General features: G+C 37.7%; 2 protein-coding genes across 2 annotated transcripts in view; one reads left to right on the forward strand and one right to left on the reverse strand.

The window, feature by feature from the left end:
- The window catches only part of LOC143021452 (uncharacterized), a 224,959-nt gene that overhangs the window by 69,265 nt on the left and 135,694 nt on the right, over window positions 1–20,000 (forward strand). The window lies entirely within an intron of this gene.
- The window catches only part of LOC143021441 (protein takeout-like), a 61,454-nt gene continuing 56,395 nt past the window's right edge, over window positions 14,942–20,000 (reverse strand). Inside the window, exons 3-6 of the mRNA XM_076178906.1 lie at window positions 19,406–19,553; window positions 18,289–18,422; window positions 17,169–17,321; window positions 14,942–16,452 (exon numbers count right to left, since the gene is read on the reverse strand). Coding sequence (XP_076035021.1) covers window positions 16,298–16,452; window positions 17,169–17,321; window positions 18,289–18,422; window positions 19,406–19,553 — 590 coding nt within the window. The 3' untranslated portion in view covers window positions 14,942–16,297. The remainder of the gene's footprint in view (window positions 16,453–17,168; window positions 17,322–18,288; window positions 18,423–19,405; window positions 19,554–20,000) is intronic.

Here is a 20,000-nt window from a genome sequence, read left to right on the forward strand (position 1 = left end):
ATCTATCTATCTATATATATATATATATATATATATATATATATATATATATATATATATATATATATATATATATATATATATATGCAGAGTCCACTAGGAAGAGGAAAAACACACGGACTCCGTGTGCTTTTCCTCTTCCTAGTAGACTCTGCATATTTGTAATTCACGTGTGCCCAGTGATATTTGTGCATATATATATATATATATATATATATATATATATGTATATGTGTATATATATATATATATATATATATATATATATATATATATATGTATGTATGTACTGTATGTATATAAAACAAACACCCTGTTTTCACTATTCTGATCGATCATAAGAAAAATTGTCCCCGCTATTTTGATCGATCAGAAAAAGAAAATCCATCTTCCAAACATTCTGATAAAAAAGAAGAAGAAGAAGAAGAAAAAAAGAAGTAGTGATGGGAGGGGACCAAATTTTTAAACGATCCCGGTACGAGTCCCGAAACAGCTCTGAACTATTGATAAATGTGTTTTGTTCATAAAGTATTAGTGATCCAAACCAAATGCAGGGCCTGAAAATTATAATGAATTATAATCTTTCCATCATCCTGATCGATCACAAAAAAAAAAAAAAAAATCCACTGTTCTGATCGGTCATAAAAACAAGCAAAACCCTGTTCTTACAATTCTGATCGATCACAAAAAAAAAAAAAAAAAAATCCACTCTTCTGATCGGTCACAAAAACAAGCAAACCCCTGTTCTTACAATTCTGATCGATCAGAAAAACAAAGAAAACGTGTGGCATCGTATCGCCGTGCCCCGCAGCTGTCTTCCGACACAGTTGCTCCAAGTGACACAGTTTTCCGACACGGCAGGACGCCGAGCGCAGATCAAATAACTAATCCTGTTTACCTTGAGTTGGAAACCACACTCCTTCAGGTACTAACGTTGTTCCTGATCACCCTGTACCGACACCTTAACCTCTTTGCTACGATATCTTACTAACATATCTATACCACCACCAAACTATTTCAATCAGCTTAGAACCGTTTTTAGAGTACCATTTTTCTTTTTCTTTTTTCTGAAATGAAAATAAGGCCATGAACCAGAGTGACCCTGCTGTTGTCACACAGCGTCTGAGGTCGATTGGGGTCGGCTTCTACGAGGCCGACCACGACTGTGGAACTCGCTCCGATCCCGAAGGGCGTCCAGGGATCGAGTTCCCACCAGGAGATCCCAAGTCTTCTTCCGCCCTTCCTCCTTCTTCTAGGCGAGATTACCTGCGCGTATGTGGGAATTTCTAGGTATTGCGCATGCGCGCCTGCGTGCTCGTACACACACACACACACACACACACACACACACACACACACACACACACACACACACACACACACACACACACACACACACACACACACACACACACACACACACACACACACACACACACACACACACACACACACACACACACACACACACACACACACGGTGGCGCAGTTGGTAGAGCGATGAACTACGAGCATGGTGGTGCGCGTAGTGCTTGGTTCGAATCCTGCCCAGGGCCGAAATTATTTCGGTACAGCTGCGCTTCGGGTCGTTACTCTGACTCTCGTGGGCGGGGAGTTGGGGGTGTGTGTGTGTGTGCAAGGTCATTGCATTACCCATAGATCGGACCTACGAGCTCTGAGCTCTCTTCCAGGAGGGAAATAGCTGTCGATCACGAGTCCGAACACCAAGTGAACACACACATAGAAACAGTAAACGCCAGAACTATACACGATTTTAAGAAAAAAACTGGACGTGGAGAGATACTAAAACGGGTCACTACGAGCATAGCTCTCGTCCCGTAAACTACAGCTAAGTAAATACAACTAGGTAAAATACATACGCACACACACACGCACACACACACACACACACACACACACACACACACACACACACACACACACACACACACACACACACACACACACACACACTAGATGAGAAAGTGGTGTGTGCAAAAACAATACACGAATTTAAAAACAGTCTAGATAAAACGAGATATGAAGACGGGATACCACGAGCATAGCTCCCCTTTCCGTAAAATGCAACTAGGTAAATACAAGTAGGTAAATACACACACACACACACACACACACACACACACACACACACACACACACACACACACACACACACACACACACACACACACACACACACACACACACACACACACACACCTCTCATGGCGCTGTGGTTAGAGCTCTGGCCTGCCACTACGGAGGTCCGGGTTCGACCCTCGCCCGGGGCTGAAATAATATCAGTATCGCAGCGCTGAGGGGTGTTACTCCAACTCTCGTGGGCGGGGAGTTGGGGGTGTGTGTGTGTGCAAGGTCATAGCATTACCCATAGATCGGACCTACGAGCTCTGAGCTCTCTTCCAGGAGGGAAATAGCTGTCGATCACGAGTCCAACACGTGATCCAAAGACCAAGTGAATACACACACACACACACACACACACACTTTCAACGAACGGACGGCTTGAAGAACGTTCTGAAGAAAAGTGCAGATTGTGGATCCCAACGCAAAGAGAAGTGCCTTTTTGTATTTACAGGGTGGGGGGAAATTGCTCGTGGGGTAGTGGGAAAGTAAGGAAAGAGGAGAAGGGGAGGGATTGCTGGGAAAATGGAAGGTAATGAGGAAGTAGAGGACTTGGTCCAAACAGACCGCCGTAAAGTAAACAAACGACCACAAGACGAGCTGGAGGACGACGGAATGTCTAATAAGAATGTAAAGATTAGAAGTATAGATAGGAACAATACAGTAGAAAGTGATGAGAATATTTTCAAGGGATTTAAAGAGAGTGGGGGGGACACAAACCCCCCCCGACTGACAAGACTAGAGAAGAAGGTTGATAAGGTGATCGAGGACTTGGAGAGTAGGTTAGGTCATATGAACACCATTTTACAAAGGGTTGAAAGATTGGAAGAACTGGAAAAGGCGAATAAAAACTTAACTGATGAAATAGAAGACCTAAAAAGACAGTTAAGAGAGGTAAAGGTGGAGAATGAGGAATTGAAGAAGAATAGTAAAGAAAACAGAGAAACGATAGCTAAAGAAAGTAAAAATTGGAAGAAAACCCAAGAAGGAAATAAGGTTTCATTCACTGACATAGTCAAACAGCAATTGAAAGAACATACTGAAGACTCAGTTATTAAAGTGATGAGACAAAAGGAGAATATAGTAAGGGATTTAGCAGACAAGAAGAAATGTATAATTATATTAGGAATGGAAGAGAAACACAACACAGATAGAACCACAAGAATCAAAGAGGAAAATGAAAAAGTAAGCCAATTACTAGAATCAGTTCAGGAAGATGAACCAGAAATTATGAAACAAATCGAAGAGAAATTTAGACTCGGAAAGTATAGCACAGACAAGACCAGACCAATTAAGATTAAATTCAAGTCACAAACAACGGCAGAGAATATCTTATTCAAAACAGGGAAACTAGCAACAAGTGAACAATACAAAAAGATATGGATAAAAAGAGAAATGAATAAAGAGGAAAGAGAGGAAGAAAAGCAGAAAAGACTGGAAGCTAAGGCAAAAAACGAGAACAGAACGGAGTCAGAGAAAGAGAGATTCTATTGGAGAGTAGTGAACATGAAACTAAGGAAGTTCGACATACAAAAGAAAAACATAAGGGAAACAGAGAACACAATGGAAGTGGCAGAAAACTAAGAGTGTCTTACACAAATATAGATGGATTAATAACAGGATTGAATGAGCTGAATGATTATTTGAAAGAAAAAGAACCGGACATAATGGGAATTGTAGAAACAAAATTAAAAGGCCCACTACCACCCAACAGTGTAGGACATGATGCATACAATTATTGGATTAGAAACAGAGAGAAAAAGCAAGGGGGTGGAGTTATGTTCCTGACTAAGAAGGATATAAACATGAAAGGTGTCATATATGGAAAGAATACAGTAGAGATGATTATGATAGAAGTGGAAGACAGAGATAAGAAGAGCAGAAAATTTGTGATCAATTATGTGCCTCCGAAAACAGCCTCATGAGAGGAGAGTGAATATAAAAGTATGTTAGAGGACACAAAGATAGCATTAACTAAAATAATGGAAGACGGAGGAAGAATAGTTATGATGGGCGACTTTAATTGCAAAGAAATCTGCTGGGAAGAAATGACAGTAAAGAGTGGTGATGACTCATGGGGAAATGCTCTACTTGAGATGATTACTGACCATTCAATGACACAATGGATACAAGAGAACACTAGGTATAGAAATGAAGAAGAACCATCGAGGCTAGACTTAATAATTACATCTGAACCTAGAATAGTGGACAAGATTGAATATAAAACACCAATAGGTAAAAGTGACCACATATTGATTGAACTGGAACTTAATGAAGAAAAATATATCAAAAGAAATGAACAATATAGAAAAGGAAGAATGATGTATGAAAAAACAAACTTTGATAAAATAAGAGAATTCTTCCAACAAGAAAACTGGGAAGAAATATACAAAGAAGAAACATCAGTGGAAGAGAAATGGAATATTTTGACAAAAATTTACAAAAAAGGAGTGGAAAAGTATGTCCCAAGACAAAAACAAGAAAAAAAATATGTAAAATGCTGGTACAACAAAAGTTGTAGGGAGTTAAAAGACAAAAGAGACAAAGCCTGGACCAGATGGAAAAAAGACAGAAGACCTGAATAATGGAAAATATATACTGGTTATAGAAATGAATATGTACAAAAGTGCAGAGAGGAAAAAAGAAAATATGAAAAAGATGTTATAGAAAAGTGTAAAGATCAACCAAAATTATTTTACAGATTTGTAAACAATAAACTGAAAAACAAACAAGACTTGGAGAAATTAAGACAAGGAGGAGTTGAATACACTGAGGAAATGGAAATGGCAGAAATTATGAACAAACATTTTAAATCAGTGTTTACAAGGGAAAATATACAACCTGAAGAGATTGAGTGGAAAGAAAAAGTCCCCCCTATGGAAGAAATAGAAGTAACAAAGAATGAAATATTGACACACTTGGGTAATTTTGATATCAGAAAATCACATGGGCCAGATGAAATAGCAAACTGGATTCTGAAAGAATGCAGGAATGAACTGGCAGACAAAATACATAGCATAATAAGCAGTTCCTTAAAAGAAGGAAAAGTTCCAGAAGATTGGAAAAAAGCAAATATAGTACCTATATATAAAGGAGGAAATAAAGAAGAACCTACCAACTATAGACCAGTCTCTCTAACAAGTACAATAGCAAAAATTTGTGAAAGAATTATCAAAAGTAGATGGGTAAAATACTTGGAAAAAAACAACGTACTAAATCCAAGGCAATTTGGATTCAGACAAGGACGATCATGCGTCACCAATTTAATATGTTTCTATTCAAGGCTAATAGATATAATACAAGAAAGAGATGGATGGGCTGATTGTGCATTTCTAGACCTAAAAAAAGCTTTTGACAAAGTACCACATAAGAAGTTGCTTAAGAAATTAGAATATGAAGGAGGAATACAAGGTAAATTGCTAAATTGGATGGAAGACTTTTTGCAAGAAAGAAAAATGAGAGTAGTGATAAGAGATCAGCACTCAAAATGGAATGAAGTAATAAGCGGTGTCCCGCAGGGAACAGTTCTGGCCCCAATAATGTTTGCTATATATATTAATGATATGGATGAAGGAATTGAAAGCTATATGAGCTTCTTTGCAGATGATGCAAAACTACTGAAAAGAGTGAAAACTGAAGAAGATTGTGAATCACTACAGAGAGATCTAAATAAAGTACAAGAATGGAGTAGGAAGTGGGAGATGGAATTCAATACAAAAAAGTGTAGTATAATGGAATTTGGAAAAAAGCAAAAACAGAATAACAGGATCATATAATTTGGGAGAAGAAGGAATAAAAAAAGTAGAAAATGAGAAGGACCTGGGAGTCATTGTTATGAATAATATGACACCTGAGAAACATATAGATAAGATTTTTGGAGAAACTTAAAACTTAATAAGAACAATCAAAGTGGCATTTACATACCTGGATGAAGAAATGGTGAATAAAATCCTAATCACCCTGATAAGACCAAGATTGGAATATGCAGCAACGATATGGTCACCAAGTACAAAAAAATGTATAAAAAAACTTGAAAGAATACAAAGAGCAATCACAAAACTGGCACCAACACTCTCAAAACTATCATATGAAGAGAGACTACAAAAACTTAAACTACAGACACTAGAGCAAAGAAGAGAGAGAGGAGATTTGATAGCTATTTACAGAATCATGAAAGGCATAGAAATTACTGATAGAGAGAATCTGATAAAATGGGATGACAGAAATACAAGAGGACACGGAAAGAAAATAAAAAAAGACAGCTATAGAAGAGATTTGAAAAAGAACAGCTTTCCTCACAGAGTAATAGACAGTTGGAACAAGTTAGATGAGAAAGTGGTGTGTGCAAAAACAATACATGAATTTAAAAATAGTTTAGATAAAATGAGATATGAAGACGGGACCTCACGAGCATAGCTCCCCTTCCCGTAAAATACAACTAGGTAAATACAACTAGGTAAATACACACACACACACACACACACACACACACACACACACATTCGTATATGGCCCTTATCAACCTCCTCTATTAGTCGAGCAGCTGCACCACTCTCTGCCACGTCACTCCTGCAAGCTTTTCTCATCTTTTCATCTTCTGTCTGGTCATCCTTTTCCAAGTCTCCCATCTCGCGGCGTCAAGTCAGTAACACACCTACTCTACTTTCCATACATATATTCAGTCGTCTCCACTAAATATTTCACTCCACTCTGCTCTATCATTCAACTTGCCCTCTTCTTGTCTTTCAGTGTTCTTCCCAGTACCGTGATCTCCCAATTGCTCTCTGTGTACTCACTAACTTTGTCTACATTATTTTCATAAATTTCTAAGTTCCACATTTGTAGCTTATGGCTGGTGTTATACACTATTTGTTAACTTAGTGTTGCTATCATAGAGTTAGGGATTTATTCTTGTTCTTATATTTACCAAACATTTTCCATCCAATTATGATATTTCTATCATATATATATATATATATATATATATATATATATATATATATATATATATATATATATATATACATATATATATATATATATATATATATATATATATATACACACTGTATATATATATATATATATATATATGTATCAGTTATTCAGTTATTTTCATAATCTGAATTATATAGTAATACTTTTCACATTCATGATTCCTACGATCGCTTATGGTTTCTTAAATTTTAACTTTCGGGTTGAACTTCATTTTGTTCTGCTTAATCTATTTTCAAACCTTTCTTGAGGATTTCTTTGGTGAGATCATCGACCATATCTTATAAGTCTCATGATGGTTTTGAAAGGAGAATAATGTCTTCCTAAAATGTTTGGAATATTTCTTTGGGTCAAGGTATCAATATCTTTGATCAAGTTGCTTCACCTTGCACTACTTCTTTCTCAATCTTGATTTTTTTTTTTTTGTCTCTATCTAGTGGAATTGAAGCTCTAGCTTTTCTGTAAATGTTCCATAAATCCTTTACGATGCGTTTGTTTGTTCCTTGTTTTGATATTACCATTTGTTTTACTGTGTCAATGGCCTTTTTGTAATCTATAAAGATAATTTATTTTCAGTTTCTTCTGGTCTTTAGCAGAATATTCACTTTTAAAACCCGAGCTTTCTAGGTTGGCTTGCAAATGAAAATTTACTTAGTTAATTTGTAAGAATCTTGGAAAACACTTTGTATACATTTCACAATCTATTTAGTCGATAATTACTCATGTCTTTCTGGTCTCCTTTCTTATGAGGTAAAATAACTCTACTGTTACGCCATGATTTAGGAACGTTTCATTATGTAGATACTGGATATATAATTGATATAATTTAGATTCGTCATAGTATCTCATTTGTTTCGCTTATGTGACGTTGGAACCTTTATTAAATTACGACGTTTCACTTGGTAAAGCGAAATAAATGAAACATACATTTGATAAAGGTAATGTCCTTTCATAGTATCTACTCTTACCATTTTGTTGTTGCAATTGCTATTTAAAATCTAGAATGAACCTCTTTCCCTGTATATAAGATCTGTACGTTGTCATCTCAGGTAATTTTTTAGAACCAACATTACTTCTACATCTGTAATTTCTGGTACACTGCAAATGTCTACAGATATCTTTATTCACTAAGCTGTGGTATTTGAGGAGTATACTGTATTGCCTGATAAAATGCGTCTAAGCTTTTTGCCTTTCTGTTTCTGCAGTTAGTAATATCTTCGATTCTATTTTTCAAAGAAATTGTCTGCTGGTTTCCTAAAGCTAGATTTTGCTGCACCTGTTTTACATTTTTACCTTTTCGAATAGTTTTCTCTATATGAAAAAAATATCTTCCATATCTCTTAATTCTGCTCTTTAATAAACTCAAACCGCTTCTAAAATTTAAAATCTGTCTTTATATATAATATTCCTTCTCATTATCCTTTATCTTTACAAAGCTGATTTTTTCCTTTAGAATTAGTTTACTTCTCTCAGCTTTGAAACTAAATCGATCTGTGTAATCTACTATTCGGCGCTTTCACCTCCTGCTCTCACCTGTTTGGTTATTTGTTGTCTCATTTAGTTTTTTCTAAACCCATTTACGATCTACACCCTCTTGCAAAGAATGTATATGTTAGATTTTTTCTTCAAAATTAACTAGCATCTTGTCTTTATTTCTCTCTCCTACACCCACACACCTCACCCATACACACACACACACACACACACACACACACACACACACACACACACACACACACACACACACACACACACACACACACACACACACACACACACACACACACACACACACACACACACACACACACACACACACACACATATATATATATATATATATATATATATATATATATGTATATATATACATATATATATATATATATGTATACATATATATATATATATATATATATATATATATATATATGTATACATATACTGAAATTCCCGTCACAAGAACTATTAATATCATATTAGACTATGTATACCATCACAGTGATCTCCCACCACCCAAAATCCCACACAACTTTATGAAAGCATTATTAGAAACTTGCACCACAGAGGTCCCATTCAGATGCCCAGAGGGAAAACTTTATATGCAAACGGACGGTGTATCCATGGGGTCACCACTAGGAGTCCTATTTGCCCAAGCATTTATGGCTGAAGTAGAACATAGGGGTTTCCAAAACAGATATTTGACACCACATATTTATTGCAGATACATTGATGATATATTTGTTAGCACTAAATCAACTAAAGACCTAGAACTACTAAGGTACCACCTCCAAGAGATTTCTGGGCTCTCTTTTACTGTTGAATTGAACAAGAATGGAACTCTCCCCTTTCTAGACATATTAGTAGATTCCAAACCCAATAAATATACCTTGAATGTATACCGGAAGCCTACCAACTTAAACAAATGCATGAATGGAAACGGGGAATGCACAGAAAATTATAAAAAAGGTGTCATCAGAGCATATATAAAAAGAGCCTTACTAGTATGCTCATCATGGAAAGCTCATTAATAATGGTTATTCTAATACTGATTTTGACAACATGACAAAAGAAATGCTTCATAGATTTTATTCCAAGGACAACACTCAGAGTAAATCCAAAGCAAAACACCAGATAAACATATTTTACCACAACACTTATACAGAAGCATACAAAAAAGATGAGAAAGCTGTCAGAGACATAATAAAGAAAAATTGCCACCCCGTAAACAAGGAAGATGAAATAAAAGTCATCATATACTATAAGAATCCCAAAACATCTTCACTAGTGATGGAAAATAACCTGTTCAAACCTGAGGCATTACAAAGAACCAATGTAATTTATGAATTCACTTGTCCAGAGGAAGACTTTGCACTTCCAGCGAAATACATTGGTCATACACAATGTACTTTAGGCAGAAGATTAACATACCATCAGCAAACGGGGGCGATAAAAGAACACCTAAAGAAATGCCACAACATAGTAATCAAAAGGGATTTAATATCTAAAAATACTAAAATCATTGGACACCATTATAATTCAAGAAAACTCCAGCTCTTAGAATCTATATACATTAGAGAAAAAGCTCCTTCCATCAATTTGCAATGCGACCTAATATCTAATATCCCCTTGTATAGCCATAAATTGCAATATTCCGCCTCTACCACCCCCTCCCCCTCAGCTTCACCCTCTCCTCTCCCTCCTCCTCCTCCTCCCCCACCCCCTACACACACCCCCTCTCCTCATCAGGTCTCTGAACCATTTAAAAGGACAGAGGTCACGGGTAATCCGCTAATCTCCTCACACCTTCCTAGGAGAAGGTCGCCCAGGGTCAACATGTAGCCGCTAGCCATCCTTTTCACCTAAGGCAAGAAGTAGTTATTAATATTATTATTATCATTATTATTATTAATAATATTATCTTTAGTGTTATTATTCATTCAAATTTAAAATGTAAATGTAATTGTAAGATTTGATATAAATTGTAAATGTGCAACAATCAATGTAATTCAGACTAGTATCATAAATATCTATTGTATCTTTAAAACAGAAATACCAGAAGATGTCTTATTAGAGACGAAACGTCGTGTAATAAAATGGAGAAGTATAAGGAATTGGTCTATGCCCACCCTATCCAAGGGAAGAATATAATTAGAAAAATAGAAAATACAAGAAAGAAAATCAACAACTTCCAGAATGCTGTCGTATTCAATCATACATGTTTAAAAGAGAACCTGCTCCCAAAATACACAAATATATATATATATATATATATATATATATACATATACATTATATACATATATATACATATACATTATATACATATATATATATATACATATATATACATATATATATCACTGGTGAGAAATATAGCAACATTTGTAAATCACAACTAACACCACAGTCGGACGAAAGAAAGACTGTGGTGTTAGTTGTGATATATATATATATATATATATATATATATATAGATATATATATATATATATATATATATATATATATATATATATATACATATATATATATATATATATACAATTTCTGCATGCGCCTATATGGCATAGAATTAAAGTGCATTGTGGTTGATAAAACGTATCTCTAAACACTGGGACTCATTCAGTGTCGTACAAATATATATATATATGTATATATATATATATGTACATATACATATATATATATATATATATATATATATATATATATATGTGTGTGTGTGTGTGTGTGTGTGTGTGTGTGTGTGTGTGTGTGTGTGTGTGTGTGTGTGTGTGTGTGTGTGTGTGTGTGTGTGTGTGTGTGTGTGTGTGTGTGTGTGTGTATGTGTGTGTGTATGTGTGTGTGAGAGAGAGAGAGAGAGAGTGTGTGTGTGTGTGTGTGTGTGTGTATGTGTGTGTGTGTGTGTGTGTGTGTGTGTGTGTGTGTGTGTGTGTGTGTGTGTGTGTGTGTGTGTGTGTGTGTGTGTGTGTGTGTGTGTGTGTGTGTGCGTGGTTGTGTGTGTGTGTGTGTCTGTGTGTGTGTGTGTGTGTGTGTGTGTGTGTGTGTGTGTGTGTGTGTGTGTGTGTGTGTGTGTGTGTGTGTGTGTGTGTGTGCGCGTGTGTAGCCAATAAAACCCAGTTAACCAACTCTCACATCTCAGACCCACTGGAATGAAAGGTCACTACTGTTCCCGGTCACACAGCTTAGGTCAATGGCAATACATGTGCTTGAACGTCATACTTCTCGGCTTCATCCTACAGCGACCCACTCCATCTCCCCACCCCCGTCCACTCTGAATAATTCATGAAGTAGATGAGATGAACATCTCTTCGAGCCACCTCATATCTTCATCCACTTACAATCGCCCTTCATCCGTTCCTTGCTTTTGTGCCCTCTTATCGTTTCTGCTTGGCAGACATTCCCCGTACATAAGAAATAAATAGATTAATAAATAAATAAATAAATACATATATATATATATATATATGTATATATATACATATATATATATATATAAATATATATATATATATATATATATATATATATATATATATATATATATATATAAGTTCACTATAAACCCACTATCGGAGAAATAATAACGGAAGTAAAGGGAAACTGACCGATAGTGGGTTTATAGTGAACATTTACAAATGTGTTATAACATACCAATTTCAAATATATATATGTATTTATATATATAATATATATATATGTATATATATATATACATGTATATATATATATATATATATATATATATATATAATGTATAGATATGAACATATATAAATGAATAAATAAACGAATAGATAAATAAACAAATAAATAAATAAATGTATTAATAAATAAATTGTTTATTAAATAAACTAATAGATAGATAATTAGATAGATAAATAAATAAATAAATTAATTAATAGATTAATAAATGAATAAAAAGAAATTACCCCATTCGGTCTTTCTCTCGAGCTCACTCCATCCACTTCTGTATTCCACACTCTCTTTATTAATCTTTCCTCACTCATCATTTTGATATGCCCAAACCACTCCGGCAATCTCTGATCCAACAGCCCCATCTGCCACCATTCTCTGCCTCTCCTCCACATTTCTTACCTTTTGCATGATTGCGTATTCGTAGAGAAAAAAAAACATGCATAAGCACACACAGGGGTATGTATACATACACATACACACATGCATGCCTGTGCGAGCAAGAACGTATGTGCAGGTGTGAACGTATCTTTGTAAGGCATTGGGGCATCCGGTTTATGAGCGTGTTCGTGTCCACTATGAGACCTTTACCTCTCTTGCCCTGCCTCGCTACCCAACACTACATCTGGCCAACCTTCATCGGTGATACATTACCCACAGATCCAGCTCGACCTTTGTTGAATTTTTCTTCCTTTTTTCCTGGACGTTGTCGTGGCTCCATATCTCGAGCCTTTCTCCTAGCTAACCTCTCTTATCATAGAAGAAGAAGGTGAAGACCTCACGCCAGGAGGCGCTTAGCTGCGGCCGAAGCCGTCACCTTTGCCCTATGCGCTTGGACTGTTGGGGCAGGTAATAGTCACTGCTGGGAATTGGAGAGGAGTGCTAGATTCGAACCTACAACTAAATGAAAGCGAGACCAGCACGCTTCCGATGACAATGACGCCACCAGAGCCACTGTTATCATAGTCTTCACTTAACTCGCTACTTATCTTATCTAGATAAAACCACACGATTTCCTTCAGCCGTATAAAGTTCCTTTAGAGGTTAAGCACGTCTCCCATAAACCTTATCACAGTTAGTTTATGCTGGCTAAAGAAAGATTATTTTATTCTGTTGTGTGCTTGCAAAACGGTAAAGTGTAATAATTGTCTCCTTGACTTCGCCCTCTTATTGTCTTTTCGTCTCTCTTCCTTCCTTTCCCATTTTCCTTCTTTCTGCCTCCTTTTCTTGTTGGGAAGCAGCCCCGTATGGACTACTGACTACATAAGCTTCATGCAGTCAATATTTCAAGGACTTTAAGCGATCAATATTGTTGCGCAATATTCCGTATTGTTCAGTATCATTGACGGTGTAGGGATGGAATATAAGAGGTACGCATCTTTGACCTGCACATTTGATGTCTTCAATTTATTGTGTCATTCTTCAATCCCACCCCCTACGCCGTCAATAATATTGTACAATACGGAATATTGTGCAATAATATTGATCATGTAGACCCCACTTTAGTGACATTCCTATGGACCAGAGTCACACATCATTCTTTAATGACTAAAGACTAAACTCCATTCACAGAGGAATGTTGATCACAGTCCCTTCTTTTTTCTCGTGGTTTGCGGGGCTGGTACCCGCTCGGACCTCGACCTTGTCGGTGGTCTGGAACTGTTCATACGTAAACGTAGGAGACGGCGTCCACGGAATGATGCCACTCTTGCTGTGACGATACCCGGAGGAAGCTGATGTATCACACACACAAAGTGAAGCTCAAGCCACCTCAGGCTCTGAGGTGAACAGTGGTCGGGGCCCATCATTACTCAAAGTGGACGAAGCCTTTCCTAACCTCCGCGCCGTGGCGAGGGTTCGAACAGACGCCACGGCGGGCCCCCAACCGTCAGCCGAGGCAGTAGCCTCCCCAGTAAACAGCTTCAGCGCACGAGCCCGGGCAAGGATCGATTACAAGGCCAGCAGGCTAACACTGTACTAGCCAGGAGGCTCCTTCTTCCTCATGTCCTTCTCAAATCTTTCCTTTACCGTGTCTATGATTCCATCTCTTCGGCGCGATACTGTTTCCAAGGATACAACACCAGTTGTCTCTCATACAATACACAAGAATACTGATAGGGAGTAACACAGCGCTGCGGATTACCCCAACTAAAACCAGAGTGGTGGAAAAGACAAAATCCAAATGTTAATAGATTAAAGAATGTCTCCATAGATGGTTCTTAAACTGGACTTGACCGAGACCCAACACAAGGGTTTGGTTAGTCTTTCTGGCGGTGGGAGGAGGCGGGCGCCCTCCAAAACTTACCTCCCCCCACCCCCCCCGCACCCCTCCTGTTACCTTCAGCCCTGGAATACCCTGTATTACCTCAACCCAGTGAGTACCTTGGTTGGCTTCAATTTTTATTCTATCTGACACCAGGAGATTTTATTCAGCTGATAAATCCCTTCTTGGACTCTAAAATATTATTGATTAACATCCCCAGGCAGTTTTGTTCACCTCTTAGAATCCTGAAGGATTAGAATAGGTGAAATATGATGATTTCGTTTTTCTCAATGGTACATAAATCTTTCACGCTAGAAGGAAGGATATATATTCAAATAAAACTTCTGTTTCGTTTATAGAAAAAAACACATTTATTTGTACACAAAAGCCTACTTGCTACAGTACAGATCGAAGCTCGATCCTATTTCAGGACTGAAGTCGACAGAAATCGAGAATCAAATCGTCTATCGTTCAGCAAAGCGGATACAATGTTGCCGGCTGTCACACAGCGACTTATTAGCTCCGTGCAACGAAACGTGGCACCAGCGCAATGAGGGTCCTTCGTTACTGGGATGATGTGATGCACGATTGATGTGAGGTGGGGTAAGGACCCAGTCTAACTCGGTTCAGAGGTGTGAATGTGGCGTAACAAGGGGGTAAGCCCCATTATTTTTTATAATTTTTTCCTGAAAGACTAAATGAATGTAAATATATGCTTATATCCTGTTAATGGCTATAGTTAATGAAAATTTTGTCTAATCTGCCACCCTAACTGATATACTGGCTGAACCACTGTACAGTTGGTCTATCTACTCTGCCCAGTCTAACATGACTATTTATATAAATAGAAGTAGATAAAATGATCACTAATTAAAGAAACGATTAGACAACTTTATGGATGGAGATGACAGGTGGTGATGGATACGGAGCTGCCTAGTGTAGGCTTTATGGTCTCTTGTCTCCTTCATTCTTATGTTCTTATGTAAAAAGAAAAAAGTAGAATCAACGATATTGGAGTTATATTCCAATCATTCAACAGTAACACATAAAAATAAGAAAATTCATTAAGTCAGTCTGAACAGAGTAAAATGACCCTAATGCCATTAGGGGTTAAGGGTGACATTTTCACATTTCGACCCTCTAACTTCGTCTTGACTGGGATGATTGATGTGCATACATATACATACATGCATAGATATAGAGATATACTGTACATACATACACACATATACAAATATGCATACATACATATATATGTACACATACATATACATATAAATACATATGTGCACATATATACATACACACATATAGATAGATATGTTTATATATATTTTTCATTCGTTTCAATGAATGTTTTTCTCCAGAATATGTGATGGAATCTTCTTTTTATTAAATGACAAATGTCTTCTCATTTGCACAGCTACAACAGTCTACATAAAATATTACGAGATTCCGATCATCACTAATTAATCATAAAACTCAAAATCCAAGTCGTGACGTCATATCGGCACGTCTATCTATGACGTCATCCTTGAAACTCCTTTCCACCAGTGGGTCCCGAGGTCGTCCTCGTATATTTCGTTCTTGTAGATCCCAGAGGGTTTTATTCAGCTAAGGTGGACCTCGGTGGGAAGGGGGAGGGTCGAGGGTAGGACATGAGCTCAAGGAACGTCCTGTCCTGCGTCCAAGGAAGACCTAGTTCCTCTTGATGAAGGCGCTGACAGGGAGATTGCCGAAGGCGTTGTTCGTCACTGTCTCGACCAGGTTGTTCAACTGACGAGACACTTCAGGTCGAACACGGGATAAGATCTCCTCGCTGTTCGTGTTCAGGAAGTGGTTGACGGTTTCGCCTGTTGAAAAGAAACGGGGCCAGGGAATCAGTACAAATGACGAAAGATAGTAAATTTCGAAAGTTCGCGAATCTTCGAAATTCACGAATTTAGAAAATTCACGAATCTCCAAAATTCACGATTCGAATAAAAACCGACAATCTAAAAAACTAGTGATTTTCGAAAGTTCTTAAATCTCCAAAATTCACGAATCTAAAAAAAATATCAGTTTTCGAAAGTTCGCGAATTTCCAAACTTCACGAATCTAAAAAAGAAGAATTACGAATCTCAGAAAAATTATTTTATGTATTTTGTGAATGAACTCAAAATAAACCTTGTGAGGAAACTTTATGAATAAGTTTAAGATATTTTTGCCCCCTCCCCCCAAAAATATTACCATCATCCTAAGTTTCTTCGCGTTTCGTAAATTATTTTAAGATAACTTTATTAGTAAACCAAGAAATTCGCACGGAATACAATAGAATATTATTTCCGCAAAACCTAAACAAATCACCACAGAATAAAGACAGAATATATAAATAAAGAAAGAAAGAAAATAAAAGAAAGGAAAAGAGAAAGAAAGAACGAAAGGAAGATAAAAACAAAAAATAAAGAAAGAATGACAGGAAGAAAGAAAGAAAAAACAAAAGAAAAAAGAAAAAATGAAGAAAAAAATACCGCGTCACCAGCCCTCAATTTCCTCCACTCTACATAGAATGATCCGAGAAGGCGCTTACCAAGGATGGGGTCTCCGTTGAAGAGGTTGTTGAGGCGAATGTTGACGTCTTGGAAACTGAAATCGACGTGCGAGTTGGTCACACGGAACCGCTCCTCGCCGTTGGCGTTGGTGACGATCTTCATAACGCTCTGACCCTTTGAAGTCACTCTCGCTGCGGGGTGAAAGAAGATTGAAGATCGCCGTATGTCAACAGCCTAACAAGGGCTGATGGTCCGAATCAAAGTCAGGGTGATGAGAAAAAGCAGAACCGATGATATGATTAACGCGTCAAGACCCAATGTCAACTTGAAGGATTTTTGTTCTGGCAGACGCCAAGTGATTTTATTCGCTTTAGAGGGGACTTTTGGGCATTGGAGTATTGAGTTGAGCAGAGACATTAACCAGGTGGCGTCGTTTGTTCCTTTTAGTCTGACAAAATCCTGACGAATTGAGGGTGCGAACTATCCCCGATCTGATCAGGGACTCCTCCATCCCTCAGCTGGATAAAATCACCTGACGGCACCCAGAACAAGTGCAAAAGTTGTATGTTGCAATGAAAGGGTTAAACTAGATAGGCTTAATCCTTTGGTTCGAAGGTTTGCAATGAAAAGGTTAAACTAGATAGGCTTAATCATTTTGATCAAAGGTTAATCATGCAGCAGGAACGTTGTAATAGGAATCAATTGGCAGGATATGGTGCCCCAAGAGGATCTGTGACATATGGAACAATCAGCATAACTCGGAGTGCAGCATGGGTTCCCATCCTCTCCTGGGGGTTGAATCACTTCAGATAAAGTAATATGGACTGTCCCAAGAGGTAATAATTGAGATAAAAGGGGGAGAAAATTCCTCATTTCGTATAAATGTACAAGTACCTATTCACTCTTATTCTGCAAGATCGTCGGGACAATTTTCCGACACCTGCTGAGGTAAAGAGTTTGACGCCTTGTGAGGTAGTGGATAAAAGTAAATGAATAAGTATATAAATGTTGGTACATTGTGACAAGTATGTAGAGGTGGTTAAGGGAGACAGTGTTTTGTTCCAAGTTAATCAAGTGAAATACATTGGGAAACCTAGTCTGGTATATGGGACACAGGACCAACACCAAGGGACCAAAAATGACGGTGGGATAGCCTACTGAGTCTGGCCCAGAAGTCGCCGCTTCCGGTCACGGGAAGGAGAAGGATCTTCCCATCGAGGTTGTAGTCTCCGGTGACGTAGAGCTCAGGGAAGTAGAATGCGGTTCGGAGGACGCTGGAGTTCGGGTCTGCCCTGCAAGTCACAAACAAACACATTTGGATTAATCCTGCACTGCGGATACAGCAGTGGTCGCGCACGATCTCTCTCTCTCTCTAAGTATATATTATCTAGTAAGAATAAACTAGATAATCCTGAATCCTACACCACCGATTGACTGTCTAAAGTTAACCTGAATGACAACATAACATTATACTAGGTACTGATTAACCAACCATATAAGAATGACACAATACCACTAAATTTCTATCAGTACGTATGAGCTCCATAGCATACGCCATCTTTCAAGTTTGTTTATTCTATTGGTAATGAACTTAGTCGATGTCTTGTCTAGCCAAATTACAAGGTTAGCCAGACAATATTGTAGTATCCTTATCTGCATTGTAATCACTATATCAGAGTTAGGTTAGTACCACGTTCCGCCCTTTGCTCTAACAGTTACAACGCCATCTATTACGGAATACAGATAACACAATATTATCGGCGAACTAGTTGTAAGTTGATAATTGCGTTAACCTGCATTTTAATAAGAGATAGCGACTCTCCAAGCTGAGCGGTCTGTTAGAGGGCATTACCAGTTTCAAAATTCTAATCAATACCATTGGTGACGGTGAATTTCCCCTCACGGAAAACTCTTTCCGATAAATTTAGAAAGAATAAAAACTGCACAGAGTGTGTGTTTCTAGCGCATGCAGTACCATCAAACAAACTTAAGGATATTCTATTTCAAATGAGCCAATTTTGAAATCACTTTCCTAAATGAACTTCTTGACTCACGCAGACGTGACAGAACCTTCTTCAGACGGTCAAAAGAATAACATAAAAATATGTATATGTTCACCCCTTTTACCAACCAAGGCTTCTACTAAGCCAAACAAATACCAAAGTCTTAGAAATACAAAAAAAAAAAAAAAAATAATAATAATAATAATATGACGCGACGGAAGATATTTATTTGAAAACAGACGCGGAAAGCGCCTGGGAGAAGGAGGACGCACTCGATGTTGGTGGTGTTGTACTTGGAGAGCCCCTGCACTTTGACGTTCTTGAAGGTGGCCCGGAGGTCGATGGGGCCCTCGGTCTGCGAGAAGACGATCTTGTCGAGGAAGGCCGGCTCCAGCTTGGGAATGTCCCATTGTGGGTAACCTGAAGCAGAGAATAAAGTACCAAGTTTATACATTGAAAAAAATAATGAAAATAAATAACAGAGACTGGTGGTATAAACATATGTGTATACATAGGCAACGAGAGAGAGAAAGAGAGGTAGAGAGAAAAATGTGATGGTAAGACAGTGAAGCAGGGGTGGAAACAGAGTTGGCAGAGAGGGTAGGTCGACGAGTGGTTTGGGCACATGGATAACACGAACAAGGGGAAAGTAATAAAAAGAGCGTGGAAAGCGGAAGAGGATGAAGAGAGCTTGATAGGATGACCAAGATTGAAAGGATGACCAAGAATGAGGTTGATGGACGTGGTGAAAGGGCCACTGGATGCAAGATGAATATCTATCGAGCTAAAAAGAGAGAGTGCAAAGGATACAAGTGAATGGAGAATGCTTGTAACTGAATGGAAAAATTGACGCACTCCGATTTTTTT

Source organism: Oratosquilla oratoria, chromosome 42 (genome assembly GCF_046742065.1).
Source record: "Oratosquilla oratoria isolate Oo_2021 chromosome 42, ASM4674206v1, whole genome shotgun sequence".
NCBI classification, from domain to species: Eukaryota; Metazoa; Arthropoda; class Malacostraca; order Stomatopoda; family Squillidae; genus Oratosquilla; species Oratosquilla oratoria.